The sequence below is a fragment of the Hyaena hyaena genome, unplaced genomic scaffold (assembly GCF_003009895.1).
Source record: "Hyaena hyaena isolate Hyena2069 unplaced genomic scaffold, ASM300989v1 scaffold_0, whole genome shotgun sequence".
NCBI classification, from domain to species: domain Eukaryota; kingdom Metazoa; phylum Chordata; class Mammalia; order Carnivora; family Hyaenidae; genus Hyaena; species Hyaena hyaena.
The window spans coordinates 1,882,212-1,895,992 of NW_024080632.1; the positions used below are offsets into that span (position 1 = coordinate 1,882,212).

Below are 13,781 nucleotides of genomic sequence, written 5' to 3' on the forward strand. Positions count from 1 at the left end.
TTGTTCTTCTTCATTTTAGCCATACTCCAGAGAGAAGTGGCTTTTTGTTAGAAACCAGGGCCTCCGTGCTACCGGCTTGCTGCTCTGGGCGGTCCCTGCTTCTCGGCCTTCTCGGCTGTGCGTCTCTTTACCTTTTCACCTCCCCTCCCCTCCCTTCCTCTCCCTCCTCTCCTCCCCTTTGCTGTCCAGCCACATGGGGCTTCTTCTGTTTGTTCTTCAAGTTCCCTGAGTTTGTCCCCACCTCAGGGCCTTTGCAGTGCCCTCTACCCAGAGTGCCCTGCCCTCTGGTTCTTTCCACGGCTGGGTCCCTCTTCCCGCAGCTGAGATGGCTTGGGGCCGTCTCTGACTTTTCTGCACTCCTGAACCTGAAGTAGCTATACCTTCCCTGGCCACCCGGTCACTACCCCGCCACCCTGTTTAAATTCCTGAGTCAGGATTTATCTGCAGTATTTTTCTTACTGTCTTGGGGCCCCTCTCAGCATCCCCTCTGTGAGGTCTGGGGACTCTGCCTTGCTCGAGACTGTGTCCCCAGTGCCTAGAAGAGTACCTGCATATAGTAGGTGCTCAGTAAACATTGACTGAGTGACTGAAAACATGATGTAATTGCACCCATTTTTCAGATGAGGATGTTGAGGCTGAGATTACTTACATTCTTTGTCGTGGAATTAAGTTTTCTGGTCTCAGCCTGTGTGACTGAGGACCCCCAGTGGCCACCCTGACGGGCACAGGGCAGAGGAGGCTGAGGTCAGCGGTGAGGCCTCAAGGGGGAGAGGGCGGCTGACGTGAGGCGAGGATGAGCCCGGGAGCCAGGGACCCACGCCACTTCAGGGGGGTCCGTGGGGGCTCTGAGTGCTGCTGGGGTCTGTGGGCGTTCTGGAGATGTGGTGCCACCCACACGCTCACTGTGGCCTCTCCCTTCTTGTTAAAAGGTGACATGCAGCTAGTTAGCGGCCCTGGACTGGAGCCATGGTAGTGAGGATACTGGCTTCCTGCTGGAGGTCTGCATTGAGCCCTGGGGATGGGGGGGCCCATCATTCGGCCTGGGACAGGTGTGGTGGCAGACCCTGAGGACAGCTGGGCCTGGTGGTGGTGCCTGTGTGCGGGGGCCTGGAGGCAGTGACCCTCCCTGGGGCCCCTGTGTCCTCTGCCTGCCCATAAGGGCCTGGGGACAGCCACCACCTCTGCCCTGCTCCTGAGGCTGGGGTGCAGGGTAGCTCTGGGAACCTCCCAGAGGCTGGCGGGGGCATCATTATATCTTTTCCGTGGGGCTAGGTGCTCCTGGGAACACGAGGGGGAAGGAACACCCCTCCCCTGGGAAGCTGCCGCCACTGCCCCCCAGATCGGGGCAAGCAGGTTTGGGGGGCCGAGCACATTTGGGGGGGGGTGAGCACGTTCAGTGGGGGTGAGCATGTCCGGGGGCCCCAGCTCCCAGCCCCCCCCCCCCGGGCTGTCTGCTGCAGCACTCGCTTGCGTGGGGAGGAGCTGAAGGAGGGGGGCTTTCTGAGGGCCCCTACCTGGCCGGCAGCTGCCAGCCTGTGCCGCCCTGCCCGGGTGACTTCCGCTGTCACAAGCCGGGTGGCCTGCAGCCCAGAGTGCCATGCTGTGCTGGAGCCGACCCGGGGGACAGCTGTGTCAGGGTGGCCACAGGTCTCAGGTCCAGTCTCTCTGGCCTCATTCCTGGTCTGAGCCTGTGCATTTCTCTGTGGCCAGTTTTCCAGAAGGGATCCTGGGTGCGCGTGGGGGGCGGGGAGCGCCGACACCCTACCCCCGGGGACCATTCTTCTGCGCCGTGCTCAGTCTGAATGTGGACGAGGGCACCACGGGGAGAGGAAGGACGCACACTGGTGGTTCGTGGCTCCCTCTGGAGTGTCTCTTAGCCCCCCGTGAACCGGTAAAGGGGCAGACTTAGGGCTTGCTCTCAGGAATCAGCTCAGTGAAGGACAAAATATCGGAAAGTCTGCATTACTGACCTGCCCCATTTGCTGTGTTCTTCCCGCTTAGAAACCAGGCGATGCGGAAAAAGTTAATCTTGTACTTCAAGAGGAGGAACCACGCTCGGAAACAATGGGTAAGCCCTCCTCGGAATCTCCCCGGTCGCTCCCCTGGGCCACGCTTCCTGGAGAGTCCGGGCCACTTTGGGCCGTGCCCACCAGACCTCCTGGTCTGCAGCTGTCGCATCGCTGCGTGTCCAGGCCGTGGACCGCGGCGGAACGGGAAAGGGGAGCGGCTGCTTTGTTGAAGCTGAACCCGGGGTGCGGCTGCCCAGCTGCGCCTGGGGCCTGGAGTTCTGCCTCTCCCTTTGCCGCCTGGGAGGGGAGAAGGCAGCATGTTGGCGAGGACTGGTGCCTTGTCAGAGGACCCTGCTTTCCAGGCAGGGAGAGAGCTTGTTGGAAGAGGAGGGGCTGGGGGCGGGCTGTGCGCTGGCGGTCGCGGCTGCACGGAGGCCCCTTAGATGTGGGGTCTTCCCAGCTCCGGAAACGGAGGCGTCCAGCAGCAGCAAGCCTCCCTAGGCTGCACCGGCGGGCAGCGGCTGCGCCAGAGTGACAGGCACCACCCCCACATCCCGCCACACACACTGCATCTCCTCTGGGAAGCCTCCCGAGGCAGGGCGGTGTGTGTGAGGACACGTGCTGTTGTGTTTGGGGCGGCTGTTTCCATCGCTGAGGCCCCCCGGGGGGGCAGTGATGGAGGGGGGAGTCACTCCATGGAGGGAAGAGCTGGCTCCCATGGGCTTAAATGGTACAGAAATTTGTAGGTGGAAAAGGCCACGAGGTGGAGTTCAGGAATGGTTTGATCATGGCTTACGTTCACTTCTATGTGGTTCCCCCCCCAACTCTGTATGTGCGTACATTGACAGACAGGTGTCCCTGTGGGAACTGAATAAATGCCTGCCGCCGATCGGAGGCATTAGGGCCAGAGAGAGAGCTGTCCTCCTTTCTCAGACCATCTCACCGAGGCTCTGATTGGACCACTTGACGGCATGGTCCCTCTGAACCAGTTTCTGAACCCACCCTGCTCTGGCCCCAGAACTCAGTTAGGTCCCAGAAGACAGGAGACACTTTTAGCCCAGATGCCGGGTGGCTGGGAACCTGGCAGGTGGCGTTCTGGACCCTGGGGGCCTTTGGGGGGGAGACTGCGCAGCCTTTCCTTTCCCGCATTCCTCAGACCCCTAGATTGACTGGATGGTGACCAGAGGTGGGGTGGGTGGGCGTCCCATCTCATTCATTGAGTTAAACATAGAGCGAGGACCTCCGAGACCCCATGGCACAGCGGTGGGCAGAGGAGACAGAGAGAAGTGCCATGTTGAAGGACAGGGTGGGGTAGGGACAGCCTGTGTGTCCTGGGCGGCACCCTCAGTACTGGATGGGAAGGACAAGGAAGGCCCAGCTGTGTGGAAATCTGGAGGGTCAGGCAGAGGCCACAGCGAGTGCAAAGGCCCTGAGGTCAGAACCAGCTTGAGGCGGCGGGGACAGCATGCAGGAGACAAGTCTGGAGTGCGGGTCGCGGTTGACACGAATGGTGTGGGAGCCAAATCACCTAGAGACACTTGCCTTCAACCGGGATGGACCATTCAGATTTTATTGTAAGTACGATGGGACCCTTAATTTACTCTTCTAAATGCGTTCTTAGTAAACAATACACAGTCTTTATTTTGAGAATTTTCAAATAGGAAATTTGACAAATACAGTGAAAACTACGTAGAATTGATTGTGGCTACTTGGCTGTGTGTGCGTGCACGCACGCGCAAGTGTGAACGTTGAACGCTGTTGTGTTGGACAGGTAGGAAGTAGGTGCGGGCTCTGGGACCCCTCTCGCGGGCACCTCTACGTCTGTCTCCTAAAGGATAGGAAGTCCTGTCGTCACCACCCCCAGGAACGATCAGTGTTCTCTGTGATCTTTCAGCCTTGGCCGCACTTACACCCCCAGAGGCCCCGTCTGGGAATGGGGTTCATTTTGGGCAGGATGAAGAAATTCTGATGTACATTTGAGAAGGATCCCCTGAGGTCATGTGGGGGCCCCTTGAGGGTGGGGTGGGGAAAGTAGCTTATTTAAAGACGGAGCAACTGGAAACTGGGAAACTCAGGGTGGCTCTGAGGCCGGGCTGAGCCCATCTCCAGAGAGAGGGGCCCCTCAGTTGCATGCGGGTGTGTGTTCAGAATGGTTCTGTTCTGATTTTGGGTAATGTTTGTTTACTTATTTTGAGAGAGAATGAGAAGGAGAGAGACAGAGAGACAGGAAGAGAGAGTCCCAAGCAGGCTCCATGTTATCAGAGAGGAGCCTGATGCGGGGCTTGATTTCGTGAACCTGCAGACTGTGACCTGAGCTGAAAACAAGAGTTGGACCCTTAACTGACTGAGCCCCCCGGGTGCCCCCCATTCCTGTTCTTCTGTAATGAGCCAAAAGACCCCGATGCATTTTTTCCAGCCTGGATGGGGAGGGGAGGGGGCCTGGTCCAGATGCCTCCCCCAGACCTCCCACCTGCACACCCCGCCCCTGTGGTGAGCCAGCCCCCCTCCAAGGTTCCAGGGACCACAGGTCAGCTGCCCACGCTGCCTGCACTCCTGCTGGGCCCAGAGAGCCAAGGGTTTGCCCCCAGCGGGCCAATTGACACCAACATAGGCCTCCCCGGCCCGCCCTGCCCTTCCCCTGCGAGGTCCGACTGGTGGGTGGGGGTGGTGTGAGGCTGTGTGTCAGCACAGGGGCCCAAGTTCAAGCCCATGCACCGTGACCTGCTGTGCTTGATCTGGGTGCGCTGTCTCACGCTGAGCCCCACCCTCCCCGCTCTGGGCAGTGGGGTGGGGTGCAGTGAGGATTGAGGTGCGTGCTTGCCGTGGCTCCTGGTGAAGCGGGCGCTTGTGACAGTGAGCGGGGCCGTGCAGAGTGGGGTCAGGTGGGAGGCGAGCCCAGCGTGGAGGGTGGGTGTTCCTGTGTCCTGAGGTCACTGTAACCAATGACCACAAGGTAGGTGGCTGAAGACGATGGAATCGGGTGCTCTCCCGGCTCCAGAGCCCAGGAGCCTGAAGTCGCCGTGTGGGCAGAGCGGCGTTCCCACCGGAGGCTCTAGGGCACATGCCAGCTGCCTCTCCCAGCCTCGGGGGCCCCGGTCCCTGCCGTCTCTGCCTCTGTACCCACAGGGTCAACCCCCTTCCCCTCTCTTACAGGGACACCTGATTCCGTGATTTAGAGCTCGCCCTCACCCATGACCTCATCTCAGTTCCTTTTTCAACAAGGCCAAGTAATCTATAGACTCTGGGTGCCCCCGTTCAGCCCTCCACAGCGGGCACTGCTCTGTTTTCCGCACAGTCCGCCTTTCCGCTTCCCCCACCGTGTCCCCACTTTCCTCGTCACTTCCGCGGTGTTGGAGGCGGCTGCAGGTTTGCTCCCCTCCCACATCCCCGCCCCTCTGAGTCCCCAGGAGCAGCCCTGGCCCTGCATCCGCAACTTGCTTCTGCAGCCCGAGGCTGAGCAGGATGGGGGTGGGGAGAGTTGTCGCTTGTCACCCTCAAGCCTCACCGACCTGAGGCGAGGAGGCCCGGAGCCCCGGCGCTCAGCGCAGCCAGCGTGGAGAACATTCTGCAGGTTCAGGTCCCGCTGGGCCCTGTGGAAGATGTGCCTCCCTGAGATCGGAGGGACACAGCTGGCTCCCACTGCCCTTGCCTGACGGCACCTCCTTCCCACCCCTTGCCGTCCCGTGGCCTGAGCCTGGGTTCCCCGGGTTCCAGGGAAGCCATTTCTCATCACCTCCCTGTGTGCAGCTGCATCGAGACACACTGGCCGGGCAGGAGGGTTTTAAATCTTGGCCCTGTTGCGCCTGGGGGGCTCCGTCGGTTAGGTGTCCGACTTTGGCTCAGGTCATGGTCTCACGGTTCGTGGGTTTGAGCCCCACATCACGCTCTGGGCTGACAGCTAACTCAGAGCCTGGAGCCTGCTTCCAATTCTGTGTCTCCCTCTCTCTCTGACCTGCCCCTGCTCACGCTGTCTCTCTCTCTCAGAAGTAAATAAAACATTAAAAAACTTTTTTTTTGGCCCTGCTGACCGTCTGGGGCAAAGCGTTCAGCTTCCAGCCTCAGTTTACTCCTCTGTTCGGTGAAGATATGAACACCCACTTCATCAGGCTACTGAGCAGGAGGCTTCACCCAGTTGCTCAGGGTGTGCATGAGGTGGGGGTGGGTGCTCAGAACTGTCAGCTCAAGCTGGCCCTGAGATCCGAATGGGACTACGGGGGGCCTTGAGTAGCCCAAACGATCCTGAAAAAGCACGACCAGGAGTAATGGCGGGAGTCAGCTCTGATTTCAAAGCATATTACCGAGTCACAGCACTCAGAGCGCTGTGGTTCTGGTGCGATGAGACACGAGCCCAGCGGCGCAGAGCGGACCAGCCCGGGAAGAGGGCCTCACGCCTGTGGGCCGCTGACCCTTGACCGGAGTCCAGATCCATTCAGTGAGAGAGGGTGGTCTCTTCAGCAGTGGTGCTTGGGCCGCCCCCACCTCCAGCCCCGGCGCGGAGGCTCATTCCAAGTCAATTGAAGGCCTAAATGCAAGAGCCGAAACCGTGAAACTCCTCGGGGAAAACCAGCGGTGACTCTCAGTGACCTTGGGTTTGCCCGCGGATCCGTGGGTATGACGCCGAACGCGCCAGCCGCAGGGGGAAGGCAGGCGTCAGGCATCACCTGAGTAGCTATCGGCAGCTCCCTCGGGGATCCGCCCCGTCACGAGGGGAGCCGGGCAAGGGGCCGACCTGCCCGAGCTCCGAGCCCCACCTGCATGACAGGGACGGTCGTCGTGGCCCGTGCGGGATTTGGGCGAGTCCGTCTGCAGGAGGGGCTCCGCTCTGCCCTGCGTGTGACAGAGACGTTCAGCCAGGGTCAGTGGCCACGACGTGGTCCTGGGAGTGAATTCTGGCTGCTGACGAGCTAGCAGCACGGGGAGGGGGTCGGCGTATTCTCGTAAGACGCACAGCCAGTGGTCGCAGGGGCACAGCGGCCCTGCTCCTGGTCCTCCGCGGAGACTCGCGCCTGGCGCCCTGCACCCTGGCTCAGCTCTGGCCCGGCCTCGACTGAGTGAGTGTGCGTGTGCGTGTGAGGGTTTGCTTCCTGCTCCGGGCAGTGGGCCCACCTCGTGGAAGCCCCGCCCAGCAGTCGTGGTCCTGGGGCTGGGGGCGGGGGGGTGGGGCGGCCGTCTCCTGCAGGGCATCGTCTCAAGGCGCCCAGTGTGCCGACACTGACCTCGACTTTTCCAGTAACTACGTTTTTTCCTCTGCTGGCTGGGGGACCTTCTCCCCCCATCTTCCCATCGGATGGGTTTTCTCACTGGTCCATCGGCCTGAGGACAGCCTCTCAGGCAGCAGTTGAGAGGGTGGGGCCGGTCCCCAGCTGTGATGGTGACACGGAGGGATGGCCCGTGCCCCTTGGGGGCTGTCCACACCACAGTGCCACCTTGGTGTGGCCGTTGTCTGCTGCTGGAGCCATGTCCTAATCTCCAGCGGGTTTGCGGAGCGGCCCCCGAGCATGTGCGGCACCCGAGAGCGGGGTCAAGTTCTCGCCCTCAAAGCTGGCCTGACCATGCCTTGGGGACTCTTGTGCCGCTGGGTTTGCTGAAGACCAAGGTCACAGGTTGCCTTAGGCTGAAGTACAGGATGGGGGAGGTGTCTGTCACGAGGACGGGAGAGGGGTTTTCTGATTGTGCTGAGGCATCGAGAGGGCGTTCAAGTGAGACTCCCAGACTGTGCCATCTGTCCAGCACAGCTGTTAGGGACCGGGAGACTGGGGTCTTAGGGGCGGTTTATCGCTCCCCACCTGCTCGAGGCCCAGGTGACCTTGGAGATGTTGAAGCCAGCCAGGCAGTGCTGCTCCTGCCTGGGCAGGGGTCTTTTATCTGAAGACACACAGCAAGCAGCACTGTGGTTAGACGTAGAGAGGAACTTCCTTGTCTGGCAGAGACATCAGAGACCCCTCCCTGGATGCTGCTCGCAACTTAGCATTGTGATCATGGCTGAGCGCAAGGCCAGGGAATGAAGAACTTTCCAGAAAGAGGATGCTTCCTAGCGGGCTGCCCCAAACCTGACAGACACCCAGAGTCTCACAGTGCCACGTAACTTCCCTCCATGACGCACGTGGCCTCTGTGTGCTGTAGCCCTTGCCACATAAAGAACGTGCCTGGGGGGACCAGGGTCTGAATTTTAAATGTTGCCGAATGTGATTTGAAGTTAGCCGCATGTAGCTGGGGGCTTTTGCATTGGACAAGCCCATTTCTAGAAGGAGGCCAGGCTGCTGGCCCGTCCCCCAGGGGAGGCGGCAGCCAGGCCCTCAGAGAAGCCCATGTGTTTCCCTGGGGCCTGGGTCGGCCCAGCTCTTCGTGTGATCCCGTGTGTGTGATGGCGTGTCTGCACGTCAGCCCGCCCCCATGGGCCCATGCGGGCGTGCGTGCCTGCGTGCTGCGCTGGCTGGGAGCACAGAGCCGGGAGCCGCCTGAAGAGGTGCTAAGTGGTGCTCCCCACACTGTGCTCCCCCAGGAGCAGAAGTTCTGCCAGCGCTATGACCAGCTCATGGAGGCCTGGGAGAAGAAGGTGGAGCGCATCGAGAGCAACCCCCGGCGGCGCGCCAAGGAGAGCAAGGTGCGCGAGTACTACGAGAAGCAGTTCCCTGAGATCCGCAAGCAGCGCGAGCTGCAGGAGCGCATGCAGAGGTGAGCCGGGGCTGGAGCCCGGACCCCTGCCCACCACCTCTGTCCCTCCAAGATGCGTCAGGGACCTGGGACCTGGGTCAGGGAAGAGCCCGGGCTGGCGTGCACAGCAAGCACAGCAGGGGCTGATCTGGCGACACAGGGGCCATATCAGGGCTCTGGACGTGTCACTCAGAGCCTGCTGAGCCTCAGTGCTGATTAGAAACTCAGACACGTGTTGGGAGAGCAGGCTGTCCTTCCCGTGTGCCACGGGCCGGCACCGCCCAGCTTCGCTCATTTACGTGGCCTGCGTGGCCCCTGAAGGGAGCTGAGCCTGAGATGCTGGGTGTGGGTCGAAGGCCAGGGGCCCGCCCGCCTGGCTTTGCAGCCAGATCTGCGTTCTGGTCTCCCCTGGCGGTCTGGAGGGCTGTGAGGCTCTGCCTAGGAGGGCCCAGCGCACAGTAGGTGCCGGGGGATGTGTAGCTGTGTTTTTGTTGTCACACAGCCGGGTGACGGGTGACAGGCAGTGATAATGCCGCTTCTAGTCTTCCTGGACGCGCGGTCCACCCGTCACGGGGCGCCTCCTCCCAACCCTGAGAGCCATGTGACGGGAGGGAACCAAGGCGAAGATCCACACATGGCTCTGCGTGGCTGGGCTTTTGGGGCATCTTAGGAGAGCAGCTGGCCCTGAGTGCCTGTCAGTCCTGGGTCAGGGTTAGGGCTCCATGCCCTCCCCTGCCCGGGCTGGTCCCTGTGGGTAGGGGAAGCCTGGCCCCTCTCCACCTCCCTCCCTGCCGCCTCCACTCTGCCCTGCCCCTGGGGAAGTTGCGGGCTTGGTCTGTGCACAGCCAGAGCCCGGCCGTCAGTGGCCTGGTGCTGAGTGTGTCCCTTTGGTCTCCAGCAGGGTGGGCCAGCGGGGCAGCGGGCTCTCCATGTCGGCCGCCCGCAGCGAGCACGAGGTGTCCGAGATCATCGACGGCCTCTCCGAGCAGGAGGTAAGAGCGTGCTGTGACCCTGGCCTCGGCTTCACTCCCCCTGCCCCCCCCGCCCCCCCCACTCGGCGGTGCCCTGGCAGGAAGCAAGCCCCAGTCAAGGGACTTGTCCCTGGAACGTGGGCAGAGCCAGGGTAGGGCACTGAGGTATGGTGGGAGTGGCTGTCACCTGCCTCCTGCCTGAGGGACAGGCAAGGAAAGGCATGTCGCTGGCCGTGGCCATGTGTCAGGGAGGGTCACAGCTGGAAGGGGGCTGGGGGAGGAGCACCCCTGCCTCTTGCGCCTCCCAGGGCCTCCCGTTGGCCGAGCCTGACCGGAAGCTAGAAGCGGCGGAGCCTGAGAGCTATGGTTTCTGTCAGCGTCTCAGTGCCCAGACTGGGGGCACTGGACCGTTCCCAGCACGCTGACCAAGTGAGCACGCTCTCCGTGTTCCCTGCCCCCCCACAGGGGGCCCGGGTGAGCCCTGCCGTGGTCATGGGGCCCTGAGATGGTCGGGAAGCAGGGAGAGGAGGCTTTTGCCCTGAGGAAGCGCTGGTACCCGCTGGTCCCTCCTGGATCTTGGGGGTCAAGCGTCTAACGTGCCAGACCCCCACCCTGCTTGTTCCCGACACTGCAGTGGACGTGAGGGGGTCTCGAGGAGGAGGGGAGCGTACGCCTCTCCCCGGGGGACTGGGGTCCAGTAGTGTGTGGTTCAGTGTGGCCGCCTCCAGCGGCACGCAGCCTTTTAAGTCCAAGTTAAATGAAATAAAGCTGAAACTTCAGTTCCGTGGTCACACTGGCCGCACGATCGGTGCTCGACAGCCATGTGGGTTGGTCGCTCCCATGCAGGACGGGGCAGGTGGCTTCCAGACAGCGCTGTCCCAGACTGCTGATTCTTCCGTGTGACACTTAGGAGTCCTGGGGGACAGACGCCCCCTGTAAACTGTAGTTTTCCAGGCCCTCTCCCAGGAGGTTCTGATTTAGGTCATCTGGGGGGAAGCCCAGGACTCTGAGTTTTTACCAAGTTGCTCACATGATTCTAATGCAAATAATTCAGACTGTCTGGCCAGGGAGAGAGAGCCGCCTTTTTAAAACTTCACATGGGGGGCGCCCGGGTGGCTCATTCGGTTGAGCATCCGACTTTGGCTTCGGTCATGGTCTCACAGTTTGAGAGTTTGAGCCCTGTGTGGGGCTCCACGCTGCTCTCTCCTCTCTACTTCTGTCCTACTCATGCTCTGTCTCAAAATAAATAAATAAAACTTAAAAGAAAATTACAAAAAACTTTCACACTTTATGTCCCTGTTTGAACACCATTGAGTCCTCAGAAAGCAGAACTCAGAAAGCCTTTGCCCACAGTCACACCTGTGGGTTTTCTGTGGCTCCTGTCCCGCTGATGCTATGGCCACGTGCATGTCCCGCAGGGGTGCGGACACGGGTTCCGTTTGCCCCAGAAGCAAGAGGAGGGCGGGTGGCCCTTTCCCAAGAGTTTCCTGCCTGATGGCCAAGGGCGAGGGGATTGCGACTGATGCAGCGTCCCCAGTCCCCAGCCCCCAGCCCAGAGGCCCGCTTCCCCAGGTCCTGGCCACCAGCCTCCTGAGGCCGTTGAGGGGATGGCATTTGGGGTGGAGTGGTTAGAAGGAGAATTCGGAGCAGAGACTCCCTGGGAGGGCAGGGAAGGGCAGGGTGGGAGGAGAGATGCCGCCCTCTCCTTTGGGGACCTTTCTACAGTCACAGTACACAGTGGCCCTGCCATGGTCTGCCGTTAGTGCCCCTGTGGGGGGGGCGACGGGAGAGACGGTGGTCCCGGAAGGCTGAGCCCAGCTCTGTGAGCCTCGGGTCCCCAGGGGCCCCTCCTGAGCCGGGTGCAAGGCTCCTGCTGGGAGTCCCAGGGGTCGAAGGAGAGGTTGGCTGTGGGATGCCAGGCAGCAGATCCTTTGAACTGGCTGACCTTGGCCGTGCTGGGCCCTCGCCTGCCTCCTCAGATGGGTAATTAATCGCCAGTAACAGGCTGGCTGCAGAGATTTGGGGAGACGAGCCCAGCTGAGCGGTGGCTCTTCCCAGCCTCCCCAGTGCATCGTGAGCGAGCCCGCCCGACTCCGGCCGTGCATGGGCCGGCGGGCTGGGTCCCGAGTGGGCACGCCTGAGTGGGCCCATGCCAGGGGTGGGGAGGGTGGCAGCGGTGGGAAGTGGGTCCAAGGCCTCCCCGGGCCCTCTCCCTGTCCCGGGTGCCCTCGGAGCCTGGGTGGCCAGGCCTGGCTCCTGAGCTGGGGTGGCCCAGCCGGCCTAACACCTTTCCTGTCGTGTTTTACGCATGGCAGTTGCACTTCCAAAGGGAAGATTCCTCTCCCCCCTCGCCGCGGATGAGGCTGCTGCTGGTCTCTGCATTTAATTTGTGGCCCCGTCCACCGTAAACCTGTCTGGGGCTGCCTTTTAAATTTTCCCTCCACCGGCTTGGGCTTAATTGATTTTAACTCCTCCTTCCCTCTCTCCCTGGCTCCGCGCTTCCCCACCCTTGTTGGGAACGCTCGCGCCCTCACCTGGGCGCCCCCCTCGCCGGCAGGGCCCTCCCGCCCTGTCCCCATGCTGCGCCCTGAGCCGGGCCCCCTGGCCTGTCCTCCCTCAGAACCTGGAGAAGCAGATGCGCCAGCTGGCTGTGATCCCTCCAATGCTGTACGACGCTGAGCAGCAGCGCATCAAGTTCATCAACATGAACGGGCTCATGGACGACCCCATGAAGGTGTACAAAGACCGCCAGGTCATGAACATGTGGAGCGAGCAGGAGAAGGAGACCTTCCGGGAGAAGTGAGTCGCCTGCGGCCGGGGCGTGGGCCACCACGGACCCCTCCACTCCCCTGTCCCAGGCAGCCCTCCCCGTGAGGCGTGAGGCGTGGACGGGCTCCCCGGGGCTGCTGTGACAAAGGACCCCAGGCTGGGTGGCTTACTGCAACAGGAATTTTATCCTCACTCCGTTCTGGAGGCCAGAAGTCCAAGATCAGGGTGTCCTTGATCAGGGTTGGTTCCTCTGAGGCTCCGGAGGGGTCGGCCCTGTGCCCCTCCCCCAGCCCCAGGGATTCCCTGCGACCTTCCTCCTCCCTTGGCTGGTGGACACATCGCTCCCTCTCCGCCTGTCTTCACGGGGTCTGTCCTGTGTGTCTCTTTGTGTCTCCTTTTTTATTTTTGTTATTATTTTTTAATATTTTTATTTATTTCTAGGAGAGAGAGAGAGAGAGACAGTGTGAGCAGGGGAGGGTCAGAGAGAGAGGGAGTCACAGACTGAAACAGGCTCCAGGCTCTGAGCTGGCAGTCAGCACAGAGCCCGACGCGGGGCTCAAACCCACGAACCCCGAGATCATGACCTAAGCGAAAGTCAGACGCTTAACCGACTAAGCCACCCAGGCGCCCCTGTGTCTCCTTTTTTATAAAGACCCCAGCTGTATCGGATACGGGGCCCACCCTGCTCCAGCGTGACCTCATCTTCTCTGGCTACAGCCTCCAGAAACTCGCTTCCAGATCAGGTCACATTTGGAGGTTATGGGTGGACATGAAATTCAGGGGACACTGTTCAACCCAGTGCAAAGCGTACAGGCAACCTTCTACGCAAGGGGCTGTGTGTACCAGGAGAACAAGGCCAGAGGATCTCAGGGGTTGGGCGGGAGGCTGGGGTACGTGGCTGGCCGACGGCTCTCTGGTTCTCATTTCGTTCTGCAAGTGGCTGTTGAGCGTGTCTACCAGCCTAGACGCTGAGCAAATGTTGTGTTTGTCCCTCTTACTCCTCATAACGGCATTATCAGGCCACCCCCATTACGCAGGTTAGGAAACAGAGGCTCAGAGAGGTTAAGACACTTAACGAAGGCCACACAGCTTACAAAATGGTGGAGGGTGGAGAGAAGATGGGACTCAGACTTCCCCAGCTTCAGGGCAAGGGCTGGGCGGCAGAGACGAGGCTTGTCCGGGAAGGGCCAGAGCCAGGGCAGCGTGGGAAAGCAGAGGTAGGAGTCGAGTGCTAAGACAGGAGGCCTGGGGCTTCCACAATGAAAAGAGCAGGAAGACCCTAGTGTTTGGGGGAGACGGGTGAGGCGCTGTCAGATGGATAAGATCCTTATCCCCTCAACTAGACTCAGAAGTTGTATCCCATGGACCCATGTGCCAG

General features: G+C 61.0%; 1 protein-coding gene across 21 annotated transcripts in view; it reads left to right on the forward strand.

The window, feature by feature from the left end:
* The window catches only part of NCOR2 (nuclear receptor corepressor 2), a 210,906-nt gene that overhangs the window by 110,647 nt on the left and 86,478 nt on the right, over positions 1-13,781 (forward strand). For 18 of the 21 annotated variants that reach the window (XM_039241454.1, XM_039241364.1, XM_039242237.1 and 15 more), the window contains 4 exons: positions 2,002-2,068; positions 8,512-8,684; positions 9,562-9,655; positions 12,255-12,433. In XM_039241454.1, the coding sequence (XP_039097385.1) occupies positions 2,002-2,068; positions 8,512-8,684; positions 9,562-9,655; positions 12,255-12,433 (513 nt within the window). The remainder of the gene's footprint in view (positions 1-2,001; positions 2,069-8,511; positions 8,685-9,561; positions 9,656-12,254; positions 12,434-13,781) is intronic. The other 3 variants (XM_039241806.1, XM_039242696.1, XM_039242859.1) reach the window with 1 other exon arrangement.